General features: G+C 32.3%; 4 protein-coding genes across 36 annotated transcripts in view; 1 reads left to right on the top strand and 3 right to left on the bottom strand.

Moving 5' to 3' along the window:
- Window positions 1-3044, top strand: part of LOC122716932 (myosin heavy chain, muscle) — a 34159-nt gene extending 31115 nt beyond the window's left edge. For 23 of the 24 annotated variants that reach the window (XM_043940464.1, XM_043940471.1, XM_043940469.1 and 20 more), the window contains exons 24-26: window positions 27-371; window positions 439-687; window positions 2090-3044. In XM_043940464.1, coding sequence (XP_043796399.1) covers window positions 27-371; window positions 439-687; window positions 2090-2173 — 678 coding nt within the window. In that variant the 3' untranslated portion in view covers window positions 2174-3044. Of the gene's footprint in view, window positions 1-26; window positions 372-438; window positions 688-1046; window positions 1109-2089 lie in introns of all 24 variants that reach the window. The other variant, XM_043940474.1, reaches the window with a different exon arrangement.
- Window positions 3045-3096: 52 nt separating this feature from the next.
- On the bottom strand, window positions 3097-6272 carry LOC122716934 (cytochrome b5-related protein-like). Of its 3 annotated transcripts, none has more exons than XM_043940475.1 (7): window positions 6152-6187; window positions 5192-5218; window positions 4816-5067; window positions 4308-4575; window positions 3935-4226; window positions 3634-3849; window positions 3097-3471 (listed from the first exon to the last, which is right to left on the bottom strand). In XM_043940475.1, the coding sequence occupies exons 2-7, from the start codon at window positions 5216-5218 to the stop codon at window positions 3195-3197; spliced, it is 1332 nt and encodes a 443-aa protein (XP_043796410.1). In that variant the 5' UTR covers window positions 6152-6187; the 3' UTR covers window positions 3097-3194. The 3 variants fall into 3 exon arrangements, with proteins under 3 accessions (XP_043796410.1, XP_043796411.1, XP_043796412.1); XM_043940476.1 differs by lacking the exon at window positions 5192-5218 and adding an exon at window positions 5936-5981 and having other exon boundaries at window positions 6152-6170; XM_043940477.1 differs by lacking the exon at window positions 5192-5218 and having other exon boundaries at window positions 6152-6272.
- Window positions 6273-7891: 1619 nt separating this feature from the next.
- Window positions 7892-19707, bottom strand: LOC122717330 (protein yellow). Of its 4 annotated transcripts, none has more exons than XM_043941304.1 (6): window positions 19667-19707; window positions 10793-11119; window positions 10234-10646; window positions 9955-10132; window positions 9673-9884; window positions 7892-9253 (listed from the first exon to the last, which is right to left on the bottom strand). In XM_043941304.1, exons 2-6 carry the CDS (start codon window positions 11076-11078, stop codon window positions 8978-8980), a joined length of 1365 nt encoding a protein of 454 aa, XP_043797239.1. In that variant the 5' UTR covers window positions 11079-11119; window positions 19667-19707; the 3' UTR covers window positions 7892-8977. The 4 variants fall into 4 exon arrangements, with proteins under 4 accessions (XP_043797239.1, XP_043797238.1, XP_043797241.1 ...); XM_043941303.1 differs by lacking the exon at window positions 19667-19707 and adding an exon at window positions 16634-18146; XM_043941306.1 differs by lacking the exon at window positions 19667-19707 and adding an exon at window positions 13056-13389.
- Window positions 15993-23564, bottom strand: part of LOC122717329 (BUB3-interacting and GLEBS motif-containing protein ZNF207) — a 13058-nt gene continuing 5486 nt past the window's right edge. For 3 of the 5 annotated variants that reach the window (XR_006347201.1, XR_006347202.1, XR_006347203.1), the window contains 2 exons: window positions 19961-20268; window positions 15993-16732 (listed from right to left, as the gene is read on the bottom strand). Coding sequence is in view for 2 of the 5 variants with exons in the window: in XM_043941300.1 (XP_043797235.1) it covers window positions 20159-20268 (110 nt within the window). In the remaining 3 variants the exon portion in view is untranslated. Of the gene's footprint in view, window positions 16733-18743; window positions 20269-22726; window positions 23390-23564 lie in introns of those variants that run through there. The other 2 variants (XM_043941300.1, XM_043941301.1) reach the window with 2 other exon arrangements.

Genomic DNA, 23564 nt, shown 5'->3' with positions numbered 1-23564 from the left:
CGATGAACGAACGACTTTCTTTGCAGTCCGATTTGGACGAGTTGTTGAACGAGGCGAAGAACTCCGAGGAGAAAGCGAAGAAGGCGATGGTGGACGCCGCGAGATTGGCCGACGAGCTTCGAGCCGAGCAGGATCACGCCCAGACCCAGGAGAAACTTCGCAAAGCGCTCGAGACCCAGATCAAGGAGCTTCAGGTACGTTTGGACGAGGCCGAAGCGAACGCTTTGAAAGGTGGTAAGAAGGCGATCCAAAAGTTGGAGCAACGCGTCCGCGAATTGGAGAACGAACTCGACGGAGAGCAGAGGAGACACGCCGATGCCCAGAAGAATCTCCGCAAATCCGAACGTCGCATCAAGGAGCTTAGCTTCCAGGTAAGTATACATATAAACACAGTGCGATCGATGTCTTGGAGAGAATCTTATATAAAACGTTTTGCAGGCCGACGAAGATCGCAAGAACCACGAGCGTATGCAAGATTTGGTCGACAAGCTGCAGCAGAAGATCAAGACGTACAAGAGGCAGATCGAAGAAGCGGAAGAGATCGCCGCTCTGAATCTCGCGAAATTCCGCAAAGCGCAACAGGAGCTGGAGGAGGCGGAGGAAAGGGCGGACCTTGCCGAGCAGGCGATCACCAAGTTCCGTACTAAGGGACGCGGAGGAAGTGCCGCGCGTGGACTGAGCCCAGCGGTAAGCCCGTAGATTAACAGCTTCGAGCTCGGCCCCTCGGCGCATCAAAGTATTTTCACGTTCGTCCTTTCTATCTTATCTATTCACTTGGAGAGTTTCTGCTTTCTCTTATCTCTTCTGTAAGGCAAAAGGAAATATTAAAATATTCCCCTCCCCGAATTTTTCCAAATAATATATAGTGAAATTGGCAAGTTTTCGTATACGAGAGCGAGTTTCAAGGAAAGAAGTAATCTAAATAAAAATATTGTAAAGATATTGTCGAGAGATGGTTCGTGCATCATCGTAGAGATCGATGAACGAAAACGTGCGTTTGAAGAGAGGAGATTAATTAATCGAAAAATCTGTGTGTCCCTGTATAGCCCCAACAGAAGGCCCGTAAGGCGCCCTCCGCATTGGAGTAAAGAGCATCGCGCCGGTCCATGTAAGTCTGTGCACGTGTCATAAGCACGTGTGTGTGGTGTCGAAAAGTAAAGAGAGATAGACAAAAAAAAAAATACAAGATAATGATTCTTCAACAAAAAAAAAAAAATATCACGCATATATATATATATATATATACAGAGAATACTTTCCGAATCCCCGACCGAATCGGTCAATGTCTTCTATTTTTTTCTTTTTTTTTTTGAACCTGTGTGAAACGCTGATAACACCACTTCAAGGGGCGCAACACCTTTTAAAGTATGAAGCTTGATCCCTTAATCGTTGATTAACGTTGTGCATTACCTTATCCCAACAACAAATCGTGTTGATTGGTTGACCGGATTCCATAGAATTTAGAAAACACGAATCATTGCTTGGCATTGATCATAGAGTTAGTTAAATGTTTAATTACGCGTGAATAAATCAATTTGTCTACGTATGTTTTTTTTTCTTTCACTTCACAAACACGATATATATATATATACATATCACGCCATCGATCACTTTTTTTTTTTCTTTTCTCTCGTCCAATCGAATATAGACGGAGAAAATGATCCAGAAAAACAAGTAACGAGAGAGGTATCACGACCCTCGATCGACCGATAATTTCCCATTGTTGTTTATCGTTTGTTTTACACGGATCGATGATCCGCGATTACATAAATATTTGCAATTTTTCACGATGAAAAAGGACACAAAGAGAACGTGTCGCTAAACATTTCTAAAATTGTTTTTTCTTTCTCTACGTGTATCGTGTAAAACGTGTATCCCGATTAAAAAGGAAAGATGGGATCAAGATGATTCTCTTCCTCCTTCTTTTTTTTTTTTTTTTAGAATACTTTTAACGAAGAGAAGAAGGAAAACGTATAGATTTTGTGATTGCAAAAGGAGATATTGGAGAGATACGTTACTTGATCCCATCGTTATTATCCCCCTCGAAAACGAAGCGACGTTGAAACGTTTCTTTTCTTTTTCTTTCCAGCCTCATCGACCTGCGTTCAAACCCCAATTGGATGGTTCCGCATTCCCGCCACGCTTCGACCTGCAGCCCGATGGTGAACTGTAAAAATCTCTATCTGCGACCAAATATTGTATTTTTGTTAGAAAACACATTATCGCAACAGCTTAACGAACGAAGGAATTAATCGCAATCGGCGAACTTTCATCGTGTCTCATCTCATTCGAATAACTCATCCCATTATCTTCATACCTACGCATACCTTGTTGTTCGCGTTGTTCGGTAGAATACGGAAAGAATATCGTCGCGATGCCCACGCTTGGTCACCTTGCCAGTTTCGAGAAATAAAAGAAGAAAAAAGAAAGAAAGAAAAAAACGGTATATGAAAAATATTTTTGCTCGTTTTAAACGTTTTTAGCGTATATTTATTTATATACGATGCATATGCAAGCAAGTAATATTATTAAAAAGATCGATATTGGGAAAAGAAAAAGAAAAAAAATGGGTGGTGATATAAGTGGAGGAGGAGGAGAAATGACTTCACCACTCGCGCTGACGGTCGAGGAAAGAGAGAATGAAAGAAAAGAGTGAGAGTGGGAGAGCAAGAGAAAGAGAGAGAGGAAAGATACGAGCGGCCGAAATGCAACGCGATTGATCGAAAGTCGAAAAACGTTAACACGTTAATACGTGGCATACTGGCATACGCGCGTATCAAGCGGACGAATCGATAAATGGAAATACGCGTTAAAAAAAAAACGGAACGCGAGATTATTAGAAAAAAAAAAAGAAAAAAAAGATGATAAAAAAATTTAACGCTAGTCACGGATTTGAACGGCAGCGCGCAATTATTATTATTATTATACGTGTCATCGAAATGATAATCCTATCCTATAAACTTAATTGTAATTTATAAAGAGAGCCGAAGTATGTATTTATTAATAAATAAATAAGCAATAAATAAAATTAAGAACGAAAAGAAGCAAAATTCGTTTGATTTGTTTGATGATGGCGTTAAAAAAAAAAAATCACACTCCGATTCTTACTTATTATATTATATACTTCTTAACTCGTGTTACATATTCATATGATACATCAAAATACGATTATTTCGAAATACTCTTCGTTCCTTCTATCTCAAATTCTTCTTCGGTTTCTTACGTGCCAATTGTTTAAATTGTCCTTTGACGAGTTCCCATTGAGTGAATTTTTCGATACTGATCCCAAATTCCTTGCAAGTTTGTTCAAAAGCGTTCACGCAAAGTGACAAGTAAGAATGATCGACCGTTGGTAAAAGGTGATGAAGACCGTGCAAACCGAAATTCGTCAATACCAAAAAATCGGAATCGTCGATCACCTTTCGTTCCCTCACAGCGTCCAATTCCAGTACACCCCAATCGTAATCGTCTCTAAAAAAAAGAAAGAAAAACGATCTTTTGATTTTTTGAGACAGGATAAACATAAGATTGATTCAAAATCTTAAAAAAAAAACTCGTTAAAACGATTCTTTTCTTTTTAAAGAAAATAATATTCGAATTCTCAAAATGCAAAACATTTCGATGTAAACAAACCTGTATATGTCACCATCGTGAAAGATATCGGGATGATGATGAGCTGCGTTGAAACCGATTATGGAGAACATAAAACTAGCCGATACTAAGATCAATAACCACAGTTTCACAGCCGTGAAGAAATTTGGTGTGAAGAATGACATTAAAACGGGTAGGAAAAAAGGTATTGCGTCTCTCAATTCGAACGTTTTATATTCGAAAAACACTGAATAATATCTGAAACGAATAAATACGTTTGATTTGTCACGATATACTATATAATATACATATATACATAATATACATAATAAAATAAAAAAACCTTTTGATCGCTTGTTCGTAAAACATCAAAGCCCAAATGATAGGACTTATGAGTTGACTCACGAAAACCATCGGTAAAGATTTTTTCGGATCTGGTAACCAATGAATGAAAGGCTCGAACGCGTATATCTCAAAATCCCAAAGAGTATTGGGATACATGTGATGACTCATCGCGTGCGTTATTCGCCAATCCTTCGATGACATCGTACTCAAATCGAAATAATACATTCGAAAGTTATCCTTCATGTGAAGATAATTGTGGGCGCTTATAGTAGTCCATGTGAGGAAAATCCCTGAAAATATAAATCTTTATCGATTAACGGTGTTACGAGCTTTTGTCGGAGTAAAAATATCGAAGAAATATTTTTACCAACCGGTAAACACGATCATTAGATAAGATTGGGTGTACGCTGCCAAGATGCTAAATATTAAAGAAAAGGCGAAAAGAAAATCTGCGATTAAATTCGTTTTCGTGGACGGTCGATGGAAATCCACGTCCTTCAAAGCTTCTAACGCTCGTCTTTTGAACGTAGAAAAGAAACCATTTGGCTCGAACGTTAATGGCAATTTTCGTGGTGCAACAGCCTCCCTTATCAAATATTTTGGAAGAAGTTTTGCGGCTTTATCGGTCAAATGATGCGTCTGAAAAAAGCGCGAATAACCTTTATAACAATCGAGTTCAATTTTCGAATATAGATAATTATAATAGATTTCGAATTATTCTCGAACAATTCAGAAGATTGTCGTTTAAATCTCGATCTATTTGTTCTTTTTAAACGAATCATCGTTTACACGGAGCGACTAGAGAAACGATCAGAAAAATGGAAAAAATTTCTTTCATATCGATAATTCGATGATTAATAACAAATAATATAATTATACCTGGAAAAGTTCGGTAATATCGGTACCCTTGGTAAGGCGGATCCATTCAGCGCCTCCTGGATGAAATTTTGCGAACCCTTCCAAATCGTATAAATTATTTCCAATCCTCCATAAATCTTCCGCGCCATCTACTTGCCTTCTTCCTTCGAGATAAGCGTAGCCTGTTTTAACTTTAGCCTCCCTTCCGGGAAAATTTTCGAAACCTGGTATCGAGCTTTCACTTTTCCCCATGGTATCGTTTTTCTCACTTTTCTAAAAAAAAAAAACATGTGATACTGAAATTATTGACTAATAATTTATACAAAAAAAAAATTTTATTTCATTCTACCAATGAAAATGGTATGCACACGTATAAAAAAGATTTAAAATTACTTACGTATAAATTATTTTTTAACGAATTCATCTTTCGTCGACAAATAGTTTGGAAAGTAATGAGAAAATAAATTGTATCGATTAAATTGAATTTATATGAATATGCTTTTGATCGAAAATTATGGAACAATAAAATTATGGAAATATTTGGAATAGTATTAGCGATTGCAGCGAAGATATATGTGCCAATATTGTTGTTATTCGAATTTCAAATTATCTTCAATAAAAATGAACGTATCGTTAAAAAAACTTTAATTTTTTTCCATATCGGATAAAATAAACATCGATTAATCCCGTTTTCGTAAATTAAAATTCCATTTAATCGATTTCCACATATATTTTGAATTTCTTTTCGATAAATCACACTTTTTCGTACGTTTCCTTTATTTTTTTTATTATATTTTTATTATATTATATTTTTTTTATTATATGATTTACGTTACGTAGCGATCGTGTTATTTGAAAAATTGTTAATTCAAAATATTTACAATCCCTTATTAGCATTATATTTTTTATAAAAAAATGTTTTATGTAATTTTAATTTTATGTAAATGTTTTATGTAAATGTTTTATGTTTTATGTTTTATGTCTCATGAACAAAATTAATGGAAAAAACATAAATAAAATAATCATTAATTCGCGCATTGAATAATGTTTTAAAAAATGAATATTTAATTGTATTTAATTTTGTAATTTATAATATATATAATATGTTATTGTTTTCATAAATTAAAATTCGTTATCATACCAAAAATAGGATTAATTGTGCCTAGATGTTCCTCCTATGGAAATATCTAGAAGAAAAGATACTCGTAATTGATGTTGGTTTATATATATTCCCAATGTTCGATATTGAAACGATATATCTTCGATAACGATAGTTGTTAATAGAAATTTATTATAGTATATTTATTCGATCGCGTGAAAAATATAAATAGATATGCAAAAATTATTTTCTACTAACATTGATTAAAACTGAAACTCGTATTCCATATCGTTTTACCGTATTGCTTTTAATGAAACTTTGAAAAGTAAACTTCTTCTTTCTTATATATATATTCTATCTTATATATACGCATGTAAAACAAACATTTACTGGTCAGAATCTAAATGAACTAGCACTTTGACCTTAAAATATGATACCGAGATGATGAATTAATGACACGTTATTGTAAAACTGTTTCTCTTTATCGAGAAAAATTACATGCAAATTATAAATTGATTTATTATTTTACCGAATTAAGTTTTTTTCCAATGTTTTTCATTGTTTTAAAATTTATATTATATAATTATCTCTTATCTTTTAGATGTAAAATATTCCAAGGCAAATTTTTACACAAATAATTCTATAAGATAAGCATTAGATAATGAAACAAATATTTCTAATATGCGACAAAAAATTATTCGGTCTTTTAATATATCTCAGATTTTTGCCATTTTATTTATATTTATCCACAATTAATACAACACTGTGTTTTCATGTTTTTGATATAAATAATGTAATATAATTTCCCAATCATTCTTCTCGTTTTGTATTTGTTTACGAAAAATAATCTTACCTAATAATCAATCGATAAAGTAAATATTTAATTGATCGATGTTTAGTGAAAAATCAGGATTATCGGCATCGAAAAGTACGACAATTTTTCTAGTAGTAAATAATAAATTTCGAAAAAATAGAAAATTTTTTACAAAATTCATTTCTATCCAAATTATATCGTATATAAATTGTAAAAATAAAGTTGGATTAAGTATAAATAAGTATAATATGATTCAATTATCATGAATCGAAGAAAAGAAGAAGATTTCAAAATATAAAATATAACTTGCAGATATTTATTAATTTTTCAAATCTTTGCCTATGCTATATATATATATTGAATTCTATGTATACATGTGTCAGTGGTGTGATCATCTAGTTTCTATAAATACATCGAATAACAGTCATGTATGACGCAAAATGTATGAATTAATAATAGTATTTGGAGTTACTTGTTAGTTATTCAAATAATAACCACATAGTTATATCATAATTTTGAAATATTTTGAATATCAATCGCTGTATATAAAAATAATTAATAAGTGTCAATTGCATACTAAACAGTATTCGATATGTAAAAAGATTTTTAACAATATCTCAAAAATTAATAAATACTCGTAATTAAAATTTTATATTGAGATCTTACTTCCTTAAAATTTCGATTCAATATAGATTACCATAAAGTTTTTCAATTGAAGTTTTTCAATTTATGTATATAGGTCAAGTGCGATATTATTTCTTTTACACGAGAATAAATATCGAAAAAAAAAATTAGGATATAAATTGAAAAAGGATGAACAAATTTAAAGATAGCTGTTATTGAGAAATAATGTAATTATAACATAAACAAAAAAAAAATAATGGAAAAAGAACAATTCTAGGGAAAAATTGTGAAATCATTACGGATAAAGAATAGAGATATGGGAAGAATTAACCATCAGTTCCATCTCTCGAGTATCGAAGACATAAACATAAGTAGAATAAGAATCGAGGATCAGCGCTATCTCTCGAATTCTTTTAGAAATCTCTTTGGAAGTTAAAAAAAGCGCTAATTTCGTATTTTTTACTCTATCTTCTTTCATTATTTTTTCAATAAAATTCCTCGATATAATATTAGAATATGTTAACTTATTTGTCTTCTTTGCTGATTAAAATTTTAAAGTCTCTTTGATCCAATTTTTACACAATGCAAGTATATGTACATGACATTTTTTATTAAAGTCCAATATATTATATACATATATTTATCTAAATCAGATATTACAATTATTTCAATATCTGAATCATGTTATATGTAACTAATAATCAGTCGTCTATTCGTTCAAGTTTCTTTTCACAATCGTCAAAAAATGTATACCATTGAAAAAATATTCAATAGTTTTTTTTTTTGCAATCCGATATAATTTTATAAATCTTTTCAAGATTGGAAAGAAACTCGATTATGCGCGTCATTGACAAAAATAACATCTCGATTTTCAAATTCTTCTTATTCACGTGAAAGCATATTCACAATGTTCGAGACATATTCTCGGCGTTTTGAAATTTAGAGATGTTTGAATCCGATATTTGGTTCGAAAATTTCAGAATTCTCTGGAATTTCGAAGAATCAGAAACAGTTTTGAAACTTTTTCGAAATTTTCGAATCACGAGACACACTATATTTTTTCACTAAGAAATTATTACATTATTACTAAGATCTTGTTAATCCTTTCAACACGGCATTGTATTTCTTATACAAATAAATAATATTTTTTTATGATTATTACGATGAAATTAAAACTTTTCTATAAATATTTTTTCTTTTTTTAATCACGTGTATCCCAATAATGTTTTATAGATTATTTTTATTCCTATTATTGGATGAAGTTACTCTTTTCCATTCCAACTATATTTTAGGAACAATAGAAGAATATATATTTGTACCAAACGATTTCAATCAATATATATATATATATATATATACACACATAATATATATTTATCGCGTTGATATAAATTACTTTTGACAATATTTTGCTTTATTTTCAATGCTATTTATGTTCATTAGGATAACTATTATATTTATATATTACTTTACCGACTGTACAAACTATTACGTATAATCTAATAAGATCATAAACAATAGAAATAGAATATTTACATTTTACGGAAAATTTCTCGTAAAATTAAACTTGGAAATAATCTTGAAAAGTATATGGAATACAAATACATTCAGTCGTGATTGAAAGGATTTAAATTAAGTAAAACTTTTCAAACAGACGTTCTCGTGAGAAGAACAATTAAGGCAATTGCAAATACGAGAATCGATCGAGTTTCGTTCGTGCAACTAGAATTTTCAAACATTTCCGGAGGAACGGTAGTCGTCGGACTATTTTCCGATGGATTCGTGGAGCAAACAGTATCTCTTATAGCTTCTTTGGCAGATCCCATAAGAATTCTAAAATTATAATCTTCGGGATCCAAACGTGCATACATGAAGGTAGGCAAACGATCCGAGAGTACCCAAATATTCCCATTTTGATCGATCTGAAATCAAGAAGACATGCTATTAAAAATATATATATTAGAGAAGAAAATAAATAATAAAAGCGATAGATATTTGACATTATTAAAACCTAGCGATAGGGAGATTTTTTAGTAACTTTATTTCTGCCAATATACTAGATTGAAATTATCTCTGGTAAAACTTTAATACAGTTTTTACTTCATTCGTCGCTTTTGCGATTCAAAATATTTTTTAAATCTACTATTAACTCTTGGATAACGAGTTTTAAACGAGTTTTTGTAAACATGATTTATTATCGCGTGATGCAAACATTGCTCGATCGATCTAGGACTTTTTTTATCGGGATCCTGTTGATCAACTATATATATTATCAAGGTATATTATCAAGTATATATATATTATCAAGGTTTAAAGAAGAGAGACGAACGTATTTTATTACCTTTAAATCGTTAGGAAAAACCATCGTGATGCCGTTTTGATAAATAAGACCTTGTTGCTGAAGCGTGAACGTGTTTCGAGGTTTCCAACACGCGATAGCATTTAAATTGGTTAACGCGTAGAAAAGAACTCCGGTGTTCGGGTCCAAAAAGCTAACGCTACTCTGACCATTGTGTCCCCGAGACCCGAGAGTTCGAAATTCTTTGAAGTTGTCTGAAAGCCAAAAACGTGAAATGGATGGATCGCGATATACCGGATACGATATTAAAATAAATAGATTTACCTGGAGAATTGGCGCGTTCAGGATCTCTCAATATCTTGGTACTAACCGAATATTCCATGGTGCTGGAAAGTGGATGGAAATACATCACGCTGTATCCATCGTTAGATGGCGCGATGCTCATACCGAACAAACCGTCGGTCCATTGGAACGAAATTCCCGACACGTTGAATTCCTCGCTCTTAAAAATTGAAAAAAAGAATAGAAGAATAGAAGAAGATAGGGGAACGAGATCGTAAAGATAAAAAGTGGAGTGAAGATGAGATAAGAAACGATGCTAACTTGCGGATCGGGTTGAAAGAAGCGATGCTTGACGAGCCATGATTTTCTCGACTTCCACGAGTAGACCACCAGTCCGGGACCACCCAGATCGCCCAGATAAGCGAAGGTATCCTCGCAGGAGTAATCTTCGAGCGCGATATTCGCGAAAAGAGAATCGTGCGTTTTTTGATCCTCGGGAATAACGAATTTTCGTAGCAATCGATCGTTTTTTAAATCGTAGACGAGCAACGCGGGCGGCGCCTCTTGTTCCGGATTTTGCAAAATATCTGTAAATCCTGTATCGAGCACCCACAATCTTTCGCATCGATCCACTCGGATTCGAAACGGCGAAATGATCTCCGGCACGCTTCCACCTTCGTATTGATGCGCCTCGAAAGAAGGATAAGGTATCAAAGTAGGAGATTCCCGTGTATCTGAAACGTATTCGTTATTTTTATCTCTCTCTCTCTCTCTCTCTCTCTCTCTCTCTCTCTCTCTCTCTCTCTCTCTCTGCCAAAATCGATTCTAATACATCGATACTAAAAATAATTGATAAAATTTTATTATTGTTGTTATTCACCATTTACGTAAAAATAATTCAAACTGGCAACGACACCGCGCCTCCATCTCGGCACAGTGACAAATATCCTGGTGCTCGTAATCTCGAGGCCAAGGGGAAGGTTGTCCTCCTGTTTGTATCCTGGGAAGAGAAGTTTGGTTTCGTTGTTCGGCCATTCGTAATCGAGCTGTTTCCACTGGAAGATCACGCGAAGTTTATCCTCGTCGCCAGCGACGATCGTGGTCCAGAGATGGATTTGAAGCAAGATATTGAAAAGGTGGAGAGTCGATCCGACTCGCATTTTCATTTCCTGATTCTATCTAACGGTTAACCACTCCCACGTTGATACTACAAATTAACATTATCGATAAATTAATCATTATCGTGCCAATTATCCGGGAATTTAAAATCGAAACTTATAATATCTGTTGTTAAAGAAAAAAAAAGTGCGATTTATCGTTAATTATTTTTTATTATTTCAATTTTTTCCCGTTTTCCTTTGTTTCCTTTTCTAAATTAATCGATTCGCTCGACATTACGTTTAGAAATTCGTTATAATAATTTAAAAATATATATATATATATATATTCGATTAGATTTTGTTCGGTAAAGCGAGTTACATACATATTTATTTCGAAAAAAATAATATTTTTTTAAAGAATACGGTAATACGATATCAAGAGACAAAAATTAGTCTTGCAATGCAATCGTACTTTCTATCGAGTTACTCGCACGTTAATAACAATCACACACTGCGATAAAGTGGGTCGACAAATATTTTAAACATACACATTTATTTCGAATATTTTAAAATGATGATTTTTCACCTTTTGATAAATCTTAAATATATATATATATATATTTTATTATAATTAAATTTTTTTTTTTTGACTAACAAATTTATTCTAATAACGAACGATTGTCTTTTTAAATCAATTTTTACAAGCGTATGTAAAAAAAACGTGACGAAACGCGCGATGCAAAAATTGGAAATTATTTCAATACGAAATATTTGTTCACTCTCCCGAATTTATTTGGTCGAATTTTTAAACACCCGTGATACGGTTGAAAAAAACTGTTGAAGGTCAAAAGTATATTTCGTGAAATAAATTTCACCCGGATGCAAGATAACCGCGAAACATTAACCATTATTTAAATTACTTATTTACCGAACACTTGGTCGACTCGATAATAATTCGAACAGTGTTTGGACAACACTCGACTCGACTTTCGTCGACCGAGTAAGAGTTCGGGTCGAGAGGAATCGCGTTCACGAGAGATGGAAACGCGAAAGAAAGCAAATAGTATACTATCGCGACGAGAACACGCGACAAACTGAGAATTCGTCTGGTCTGGGAATTACGTTCTCCTGTAGAGAATACCGTTCGGATACCGTTCAAGGCTTTACCGATCCGCTCGACAGACTCGTTGAAATACCACGATTCATCGTTCCCTTGTATTAATCCATCGCGTGGTTGTTGGTAGTGAAAAGGAGCGATGAACCAACTATGTTGTAGCGAGATATGTTCGTAAACGGGAGTCGTTTGTTTACTTCATCGCGAGTAAGGATAAAAAGCGTGAAAGTATCGAATTTCCAGTAGTAGAAAGGTGTTATCTCGGTTCAAATTCTAATTGGAATCGAAATCCATCTTAAAGAGAAATTGAAATGTTTGTGACGGGAGGGAAAAAAAAGAAGAGGAAGAAAAAAAATCGCAATTTTCTTTTCGATCGATAAAAAAAAATGTACGAAAGATAATTAAAGACAATTATATAAACGCGATCTCGGGTAAGAAGGGATTTATATTGATCTGGAAAAAGTTGTACCGCATTCGTTAACGAATATAATAAGAAAGAGATGTAGTGGATTTCCCACGGGGAACAAAGGAAAAAAAAAAAAGAAGAAGTATAATACGAAACGAAAGATCCAAGTGTGAAAGAAAATTTAATTGTAAACTGATTTATCGCCGAGTTAGTTCACTTCCCTTTGACGTAAATTCCAAGTGAAAGTCCTTAGAACGGTTGAACTCAAGATTGTATGCAAAGCATCTTCGTACACAATTGCTCTTCTCCGTGAGACTTTTCTGTTATTTGTGTTACGATCAGACGTCGATTAATGTACCCACGCTCTTTCGTTCTACTCACGAATAATCGTGTTTCTTAATTACGCGAAACGAATTCTCCAATTTTATGACGTAATTCCCTTTACGATACATCAATCGATATATGTAAAAATCATCTTCCATAAAATTGCTTATTTTTTACGATAGATAAATATTCTTCTCACTTATTAAGAAACTTTTTGAATAAACAAGCTATTACTGATGTACTATTTTTGTCACATCGACAAAATGCGATGAGAAGCGAACCGGAACGATTCGTCGACCGTTTGACGCAAACAATTATAACGAAAGAATCTAAGAAAAGAAAATTCGTTCGAACAACTAATATTTCGAAATAAAATATTACGTAAATTTACTATCCGTTGAAAAGAAACTTTAACATTAATTAATAATAATAATAATAGATGCAACTGTGACTCGTGCAACATGCATTTTTATATCCTTTTAAACAACACACTCGCTCTCCAATACCTTTTAACAAGGTTTGGTTAGATATCGTGCGCGAGCCAACCGTTGCGCTATTCCGAGGTCGATTGAATACTCCATATATTTATATATATATATATATATATATATATACGCATACAAACATACAGTCTGCTTTCACTTTCGCGATCGCTTACACCGTAGATGCTTATATATTATCCTCTTTTAACGCCAACAATGGAAATCATTTTCTAACGCTATTTTTATCGTTGTTGAATCGCGTTATCAAATTTATATTATCGTAAGGAATATACCGGTTTTCTTTGAATCAAAGCGTACCAATCATTAATTAAAAGCGGTTTTCTTTTTTTTAGCGAAATCGTAAAATTTAAATTTCTCCAGTATAATCTATCGATGCACGAACTTATTCGCGATTATTTCGATTCTCTTAATTTGCGTATATTTTTTTTAACGATTATTTATGATTATAATTACGTATCTTTCGAATTAATTTATATTTTATCGTTCATAAAATCATGCACGATCCGACAATTTAAATTAAATTCATTCATTCTCGATCGAATTTTTAAGATTCGAATCTTCGATCAATAAAATTTAATATACGTATCAGCTCTGGTCAAAAAGTTTAATGAATTTAATTCGAATTTTATCGATATATTATAAAATAGACGCAAAATAATTTTTTCACGGTCTATCTAGGTCTCGCAAAGGAATTATCGAATCGAGTTTTTTTTTTTTTTAAAAAACATCGTTGACCCTCGTTGCCATTTCGACAATAGAAACAATCCGACTTCTGTTGTTCGTTCAACGACTCGTCTAAAAATATCTGTATAAATTTGTAAACTTTTTCCAAGGTATGAAAAAGGAGAGATAAATTTTTAAGAGGCGAGAGATAAAAAATGAAAAGGGACGCATTCACGCGATTGAAATCATCGATTTTTTTTTTGGCCGAAAAACGAATAATTTTAAAGATATTCATCTTACATAAAAAAAGAATTAATATAAAGAAAACCGTTGATGATCTCAATCGTGATAAAGCGTGATCATTGTTATCAAACAATTTATCATTTATTGAACGTTTTGAACGAGATACAGGTGCAATGTGCCACCTATTCCTCTCTATTTTTCTTCGACAATATCAGTCCATTCTATCGCAGGCGCAGTCGGCTGAAAACAACAATGCTGTAGAAGAGTAGAGAGAGACTACTGCTAAAATTNAAAAATATATATACATATATATATATCGCAAATATACATACGAGAGAAACTCGATGGAAAATGTATCCGTATTCCAATTTTCCCGAAATCGTTTTCATTTCGTTCGATCGAATTTCGCGTAAAGAGAAACGATCGCCCGTCCATCGAAATCGATATGAAAAAAAGATAAGATCTGACGATGATAATATTACTAAGAAGAAAGAAGAAAAATAAATAAATAAATAAATAAATAAATAAATAAATAAATAAATAATAAAAAAGGGAGGGGGAAATTGCAAATAATATTTTCGTATCGTATTTTGAAGGTAGCACTTAATTTCCTGTGCTTAGAGCCGCTGTTATATTAAAGATTATTAGAATGATAAAGAGCCACCGTGTTACCGGTTCTTCGAGCAAAGCGATCCCCACGAGCGAATCGTGCATCCGCTGTCACCAAATGGAAAGACATTATTAGCATAAAAAAGGAACAGGATAATGAAGGATTTTTGCGCAACGTAAGATACAGATGTATCGATATACACACAGAGCCAGCTAAGCATTCTACGAACGATCGAATTGTCGAACGAGAGAGAGAGAGAGAGAGAGAGAGAGAGAGAGAGAGAGAGAGAGAAAGAAAGAGAGAGAAAAAGAGAGAAAAATATAACTGTACATATGTATATAACATAATAATATAAATAATCGAAACTCAGTTGTGAAAATATATATATATATACATATATATATATATATAGAAATCGTTCTCGTTCCAACATTTCGAACGATCGAAATCAGTTAACACGATTTACCCACGACTCAATTATCGATTACGATTGATATTGTTTCTCGGTCCAGCCACGCGTCCACGCAGCCAAGGTCATGATATTTCCCAATCTATTTTGCTTCTAACTTACCAATTGCTTCTTTTTTTTTTTTTTTTTTCATGAACTAAAATTTATGATTTTCAACTCGAGTATTCTTCCAAACGTTTTGAAAGATACGCGATTATGATGTGGAGAAAAAAGAAAAAAAAAAAAAAGAAAAAATTAAGGCAAACGCGTTCACGAACGCGATATAAAGATCGAGCGTACAATTGGGAATACAACAACTACCTCGACTTTAGGACGGTAGGTCCAAACAATCGCCTGCCTTCAGGCAAGGGACCGATAAGGTCCAACAGCAGTCAGAGCTGTGATTGGTTGAAACAATATGTGGCTGTCGCCCGCCATTCTGGGAGAATATTCTTTCATCTTTCCAAAAACTTTTCTTTTTTTCTCCTTTTGCCGAGTAGAAAAAAAAGATAAATAAGATTAGATTTAGAAAAGAAAGATAAAGACGGAAGACGTTGAAGAAAGAAGGAAGATATATAAAAGATCGATACGATGCAAATACGACGACGTTCGAAAAAGAATTTATCAGGCGAGTTCCCAGAACGGCAGACTATGCCCAATCTTTCGGACTTTCCACAGAACGTCTTTATTCGGAACAAGTTGATAATGTGACACTCAATAAATAACAGAACTTCTACATGTCCAATTCTGTGATCAGATTGTCCTGCCGAATCTGAGAACGAAAGGAAAGCGCGGTCGAGAAACAATGTCTGGCCAAGTGGCGTGTCTTGGCAGGCCTCTAAGCGAATCGAAGAGACGAGAAGCGTCCCTCGTGATTCCCGCGTTTCGAAATTCAATCGAAAGTATAATATTTTTAATACACGACGGTTGCACGAGTCACCTTTGATCCCTCGAGATAAAACGGCTCGAAAGACACGATTCGGAAAGACAACCCCTGAAAATGAAGTATTATTTATAACGATGCGTAGTTTCTTTTTTTTTTGTTTGTTTTTCTTTTTTTTTTTTTTTTTTTTTAAGGTACGTACACGTGGTTTTACGCCGCGGTTATGCGCCGTTTCGTTCGTTCATTTTTTTTTTTTTTTTCTCGAAATAATGATCAAAGTCGAGAGAAAGAATAGACAAACAGGGTGCCTACTGAGGTGAACCTTGAGGAAGTGAAAGAAAATTAATAACGAATTCGTACTTTGATGATCAAACAGGTGAATTACATGTTTGTACAATTCATAATTTCTATTATATTGTCAACGTACAGTAAAGCGGACAATATCTCATGGCTTAAGTTTGCAGCCTCCTCTTGCACCGTCTTCGCCACACTTTCGCAATACGTTTACGTGCCGATTTCCGTTACTCTGAAAGCATGAAACGTATGAAAAGTTCAAGCTTTTGCGATTATATTATTCCCATTTTATCGAGATTAAAATCTTGATAAATAATGATTCGATCACTCCCTCCCACCTACGAAACACTAATCTCATAATATAATAACATTTCTTTTTTTTTTCTTCTTTTCTCGTTTCATAATTTATCGCAGGTTATCGTTGTGTAATGTGATCGCGATATGTTTTTTACGAGTTGAATCTTTTCTTTTCTCTTTTTTTTTTTTCCTTTTTCTTTTCTTTTCTTTTCTTTTCTTTTCTTTTTTTTTTTTTTTCTCTTTACAGATTTCGTTTTCCTATCAATAGACACCCTGAAGAAATAATAAAACGATAAAAGAGAAAATAAAGGATCAATCAAATGGAAAAGATTGAAGAGAGGAAACAGGAAGTTTCCGATGAATTAAGTCAAATTTCCGATCCGTTCGTAAAGGATTTGGTATTTATTGCAACAAACTTAACAGAATTTAAACTTAAAATATATATATATATTTTTTTTTTTTTTCCGATATATTTATACCCAATACGAATTCTGACAAATCATTTGTATAATATATATAATATATATATATATATATTTATTTATAAATAATATCACCATATACTTTACGATCGGAACGTTAATAATTTGGCATAGGATAATGTAAAGAAAACGGCGTGAGTCGAGTGTAGAGAGAGCTGATATCGGTTTTCCTGAGCACCCTCCGTACTTACCACTCACTCATGCGTTGCCAACACGTTTCTTGCAAAGGAATAGGGCTTCGCAGATCGAATCGATCACATCTACTTTTCGACCAGTAAATTAAACGCATCTTTTAACGTGTTATTAGATTATCATCGATCCATCGATTTCTCGATTAAAATAATTCGTACCGTTCACACGGGAGCAAATATTTGTCTAATTCATCAATCCGTTTCTAAATCTAATTTTAATATATATTCTTTGTTTGTCTTTTGTTCTAATTAATTAATTATAATTTACAATTTATAAGAAAAAAAAAAAAAAAGAGAAGAGAAAAAAGGGGGGAAAAAAAAAAAGAAATTTTCCTCGTATCGAGGAAAAGTGTATAAATTTTTCGCATTGTTCGTTCATGAGCGTTGTTTGGAACAANAAAAAAAAAAAAAAAAAAAAAAAAAAACATAAATGAATAATCATTAATAACTATTTTATAAAATATTAGACGAGGAAACGTGGACGTACAAAAATTGTAAATTAACATTGTTGTTTCGTAAAATCTTTTTAAAATATATATAGTGATATCGAGTGAGATGCATTTAACAGAGAGAACGTGAAACATTTTTATCGATAATAATAAGAATAAGAGGAAAAACTCGTTTAATTAATAAATGAAATAGATATCTTAATGATAAAATTGAATATCAAACTAAATTTTTTCGTTTTCCTTTTCGTTTTCAATTTTATTCTTATATCTTGTAATAAAAATTATTTTCGTTCCGATAATTTGCAAATTTGCTACAAAAAACAAACTTTAATCGAATAAAGTATGTCACATAGCTTGCAAATTATTTTTACTATTATTAACGATAAAAAGAATTATTTTAAAAATTCTACGAATGAATTTACTACGAACAAATATTTGCGAAAATTTTTATGCAAAATAATTATCATATCTATATATTATTATCGTGCAAAATGTAATCTATTTTATTTTTTTGCAAAATTATTCGAATGTTTTTTTTTTTAAATTAAATATAACTATACATAATAAATGTATGAATGTTTGTTTAATAAAATATATCTATCGATAATATTGAAATTTCGAGGAAAAGATATTTAAAAAAAAAAAAATAAATAAATAGATTTTATATAATGATTCCACCTTAAATAACGAGCGATCTATTTTTAAAATATCTTTTATATCGTTAACAATGGGAAAAAAGTGTTTTAAATATGCAAGCTAGATGTGATGATATACGCGCATATAACGCGCCGTAGAAATCTTCGCATCTTCCTCTTCGTTTCCGAATAATATCGAAAACGAGAATCTTTTAATAATTTATCTTATCAACGAGTGAAATGCGAAAAAAAACGTATGTACAAGAGGAAAGATATATAAAAATACGTGGCGAAAAGTAAATCGACTCGATCTGGAATGTTAACAAAATAAAAGTTGTGACAAACTAACCTGAGGCGACAGAATGTTCACGCTGCAGCTTAAATATAAACTTTCTTTTTTTTTTTTTTTTGATGACTTGATTACTTTTAAAAAAAAAAAAAAAAAAAGAAATAAAACAGAGATCGAAATCAAAAAGTGGAAAAAATTAAAATTTGTACAAACGTTTAATATATATTATTATACGGTATTATGTATGATATATATATGTATATACGTATAGATAAGAGAGAAAAAAGATTTCGTGGTTTGTTGAGCTGCAGTGTGAAATGCCACCTTTCCGCGATCGCGTCTCTCCAAGAGAACACTGGTGCAGAGACTGAGAAACAGCGCGTGGAAACGGTCTACCGTAAAAATAAAAGGACAACCGAAAAATCGGAAAAATCGTATATAGAAGTTTCTTTCTACTCAGACACATTCAGCCGAAAGATATGAAACACACCTTCCAGAGCTGATTTCGTGATTTCGTATATCACGATGAGCAACGTAAAAAAAAAAAAAAAAATTGCAACAATACGATTTTTGTATTAGTAGCGTACGAATTCTCTACGCGAAAGCTTTCGTGCTCATTAACAGCCATTAACAACATAATACCACCATCCTTTTCATTAACTACAATTTCAATACCAGGTACTCTTATATAACGTAACAACAAATATATCCATAGAAAAGATAAATCAAAACCCGAAGGATCAAAATCACCTTGTTTTCGTTTTTTTAGGCAAACAACAAAATTGTTTTTACAACAAAAAAAAAAAAATATTTCGTTGCTCACCTGGGACTTCAGACTCCTTCGGGAAGAAGTTAGTGTCGTTGCGCTGATATCGCGCGATCACGCGCCACGCGTGGAAGAAAAGGGAATTAATAGAATTGGACTTATTCGATATCTGATTACCGAAGGCAGAAAAATCGAGGGGAGAGGGGGGGGGCTGGGTGGCGGGGCGACGGGGCGGCGGGGGAGAGGAGGACGACCGACCGTTTCCACTGCACCTGGTAAACCCTCTCAGGCACTGACGTGATGTGTGTTTTGCAATGATATTATAAAAAAAAAACAAAGATTTTTGCTAACTTCGTGTAAACTTCGTAGGAGAGGATGCGTCAAGTGCAGCCGCGGCCGATCAACAATGCGTGTCCACGCGAGCTAACATGTTTTACGCGTGCTTTTTCTCTCCTCTTCTTGTCAATCAGGTCCGGACCCTAATCAAATTTAGGGGCGGGCCCAGAGCACGAAGTGCAGTGGCGGGGTGGGCCCGTCCATAGGAGGTGATCATCTGAAGCGTGGATGCATCATCGGAGCCAACATTGGTGCACCGGGGAAACCCATTGGAGCTGCGAATGCCGGATGCATTGCTCCCGGTGGCAAAGCTCCTATCATACCTGTAAAAGACGTACGGTACTCTGAATTCCGAATATATCGATACATGTGCGATCTTTCTTTCCCATCTTTCTTAAAACTTTTTTATAATAATAACATTTGCATGTTTTGTCAACGATCTGTAAATAATCTTATGTACTTACGTCGCCAGAGTACTCATCAAATGTAAAATATCAAATTACGTGTACGTCTCGAATGCACGCGTTGCTTCCCCCACCCTTTCATCTTTTCTCCTCTCTCCCTTCCCTTCCCTTCCCCTCCTCCCTCATTTGCTTCGCGCTCACATTCGACTCGCATCATATTTCATACCTTTNTTTTTTTTTTTTTTTTTTTTTTTTTTGGAGATTGCGCATCGTTCGATAGAAAAGTATATCTCGAAAAATAATTGTGGAATTTTGAAAGAAATTTTTTTAACCATTGATCATTACTTGCAATTTTTTTCCTCCCATTTAAGATATATTAATTACGAAAATATATAATTTCTTCCAATGCATTCCGCATTAATCTAGAGAGAATACTTGTTCTTCTGAACGGGAAGTTGTCTGACAGCCGATCGATGGCATTTCCTCATATAACATTCAAGAGGAATGATTTCTTTTCGTTCCTTTAATTAAATCCAAAAATAACGCTGTTAAATATATAACACTCTAATTATATATTATTTATCTATATTAATCTTCATCTAATCTAAATATGTTGAAATAATAGATTTTTCGAATCGATTTTTGGAAATCAAATCGAATTTTCAAAAAATAAAATGGAATAAAACATATGAAAAAGAAAGAAAGAGAATATTTTTTTAAAAGCAGATTATTAGATCATTTCATAAATAATATCGTTTTAAGAAGTCCAGTTTTAATTTAAAGATAACGATACTTATTTTTTTATATATTTAATAAACGATAATAAAAGTTATCGCTAATAAATAACGAACAAATTAATCAATAATAATATAACCAACCCATTATATGCGATTCGCTTATTTCGTTCGTTGCAAAATATTTTGAATGTTCAATTTTTTTGAAATTTTTAGTAATTATACGACATTGAAATTATGAACATAATTTAAAATGATATTTTAATAAATAAAAAAAAGGGGAAAGTTTTTAAAAATTTCTTGAAAAAGTCTTTCCAAAAGTTTAATCCTTAACGAACATATTATATTATTTCTGATGTGACATAAAGTATCGTATAGATTAAATAATATTTCAATCTACGACATTAACGACCAATAAAGATTAATATATTATCCGACTATTTATAAATTTATATTATTGTTATTATTATTTTTACATTAAAATTAGGCTTCTAAAACGAAATATTAATAGGAATGACTTTATATTTATATTATATTAATAGCATTGATCTTAAATCATCTATTTACTTTAACAATGCGTTCTGTATCGGTATGATGAAATGAAACAATTTCGACTTCCTAGAACTACATTATACCCATACGGATTTATTATTGGCAATCCACCTATGTTTATCTATAATCAAACTATATGAGGAATTGAGTTCAGCATGCAATGTGCCGCATATACAATGCAACTCACAACAAACTCGCAAAAGTGATACCACGCAAAATCTCACACCATACATAAGAAATCTATTTAAGAATTATAGTTTTTATTATTTGAGCGAATCGCTCGGCTGCCAACCGATCTTCCAAAACACTGTTCCAAAAGAGCTTTTATAAATATAAAAATAAAGCTTAATTTTTATTCTAAGCTTATATATGATCTTTCTAAATTATTTGCTAAATTCAAAGGATTTTAATAATGTATAAAACTTTATTTGTTTTTTGTAAAATTATTTTCATATTATTTAAATATTTTAAATGTATTAAATATTTATTTAAATTCAAATCTTTTTTTAAGAAATATTACTCATTTTTTTTTTAATATGGCACTGATTAATAATTATTGTTAATGAGTATAATTCTGAACGAATTTTAATCAATAATAATCCCCCCTTATTCGTCAATGTTAAATTAAATATATAATATGTATTATTTGCTATTATAGATGTATATATGATATATATATGTAGCATATGTGTTATACTAGTTATATATATATATATATATATATATATATATATATATATAACTATATATGTGTATGAGTAACATGAAATTAGTTACTTACTGTGAATTAATTTCAAATATTTAAAATTGTTGTGTAACACAAAAGCTAGGCTATGGTGTGAGGGAGATACATTACGTTCGTTCTCGTTGTAAATTTTGTTATAATAGAACTTACAGTAATAACAAAAATAGTGGCGAAAATAAATGATCCCTTCCCTCTTTTTCTTTTGAAAAAAAAAAACATATTTTCTTAATATTCAAGTTCGTATTTTGGTAATTTTTCTAAAAAAATGTGGTATTAAAAAATAAATTTAAAATTACCAAAATATATATACAGAAATATTTCTAGTATTTCGTGAAACTATAAAAATTAGAATCCCTAGAAAAAATATATATATATATTAAGAAAGAAGGGACAATTTATTAAATTATACATCAGTTTTTTCTGTTTCCTTTGTTTTCATTTTTTTATTTAGAATGACAACTTCGAACGACTGTCAGTACCATGCCCAAAAAGCAATTTCTTTACTACTATATCACAACACCAGGATTTCAAGCTATATAATAAGAAATATGAAGAGGTAGGATGGAAACACGGTTGGCGAGGTAATGGCAAGTGAGTCGTAAGAAGAAGATAGAAAATAAAAAAGCTAATGGAACGAAAAAGAAAAAAAATGTATGTACGATGAACCAGCCGAGCGGCCGAAAATCGAATCAATTTCATAATAAGAGCTTCTTTCAATTGCGAAAAATATATCTATGAATATATATATATATTATATAAAAAATATATATATGTATAAAACACGTATTTCTCTATCGTAATTGAAAAGCAGGCATATGTGTATATATGTATATATACCGCGATAATAAAAATATAAATCTAGCGTAATCGTGCTTCTGATACCGAGTACTCTAGTTTCAAGAAGAGGCATTTCACGTCCAAAGAGTCGTGATGTGTCCAAAATCAAAGTGTGGCTGTCCGGCGTTGAAGGAATCAGAACAGATGCAATATCGTTGGCCGCTCGACCCACCTGCCCAGTGACAATAATATAAATATACAGAAATATATATAGGTATATTAATGTGACAATGATGACAATAATAATAATAATAATAATGGTAATAATAATAATAATAGTAGTAGTAGTAGTAGTAGTAGTAGTAGTAGTAGTAGTAGTAGTAGTAGTAGTAGTAGTAGTAGTAGTA

Source organism: Apis laboriosa, unplaced genomic scaffold (assembly GCF_014066325.1).
Source record: "Apis laboriosa isolate Shangri-la unplaced genomic scaffold, ASM1406632v1 scaffold4_cov146, whole genome shotgun sequence".
NCBI lineage: Eukaryota > Metazoa > Arthropoda > Insecta > Hymenoptera > Apidae > Apis > Apis laboriosa.
The sequence above is the reverse complement of the archived record's forward strand: the minus strand, read 5'-3'. Positions and strand labels throughout refer to the sequence as shown.

Coding starts and splice junctions, on each gene's coding strand:
- LOC122716934 (XM_043940475.1), bottom strand. CDS start 5,218: ATGAATTCGTTAAAAAATAATTTATAC. Junction 5,068..5,191: donor CGTTAAAAAATAATTTATAC/GTAAGTAATTTT, acceptor TTTTTTTTTTAG/AAAAGTGAGAAAAACGATAC. Junction 3,850..3,934: donor TACGAACAAGCGATCAAAAG/GTTTTTTTATTT, acceptor TATTCGTTTCAG/ATATTATTCAGTGTTTTTCG.
- LOC122717330 (XM_043941304.1), bottom strand. CDS start 11,078: ATGAAAATGCGAGTCGGATCGACTCTCCACCTTTTCAATATCTTGCTT. Junction 10,133..10,233: donor TCTTTCAACCCGATCCGCAA/GTTAGCATCGTT, acceptor TCAATTTTTAAG/AGCGAGGAATTCAACGTGTC. Junction 9,885..9,954: donor TGAACGCGCCAATTCTCCAG/GTAAATCTATTT, acceptor TTTGGCTTTCAG/ACAACTTCAAAGAATTTCGA.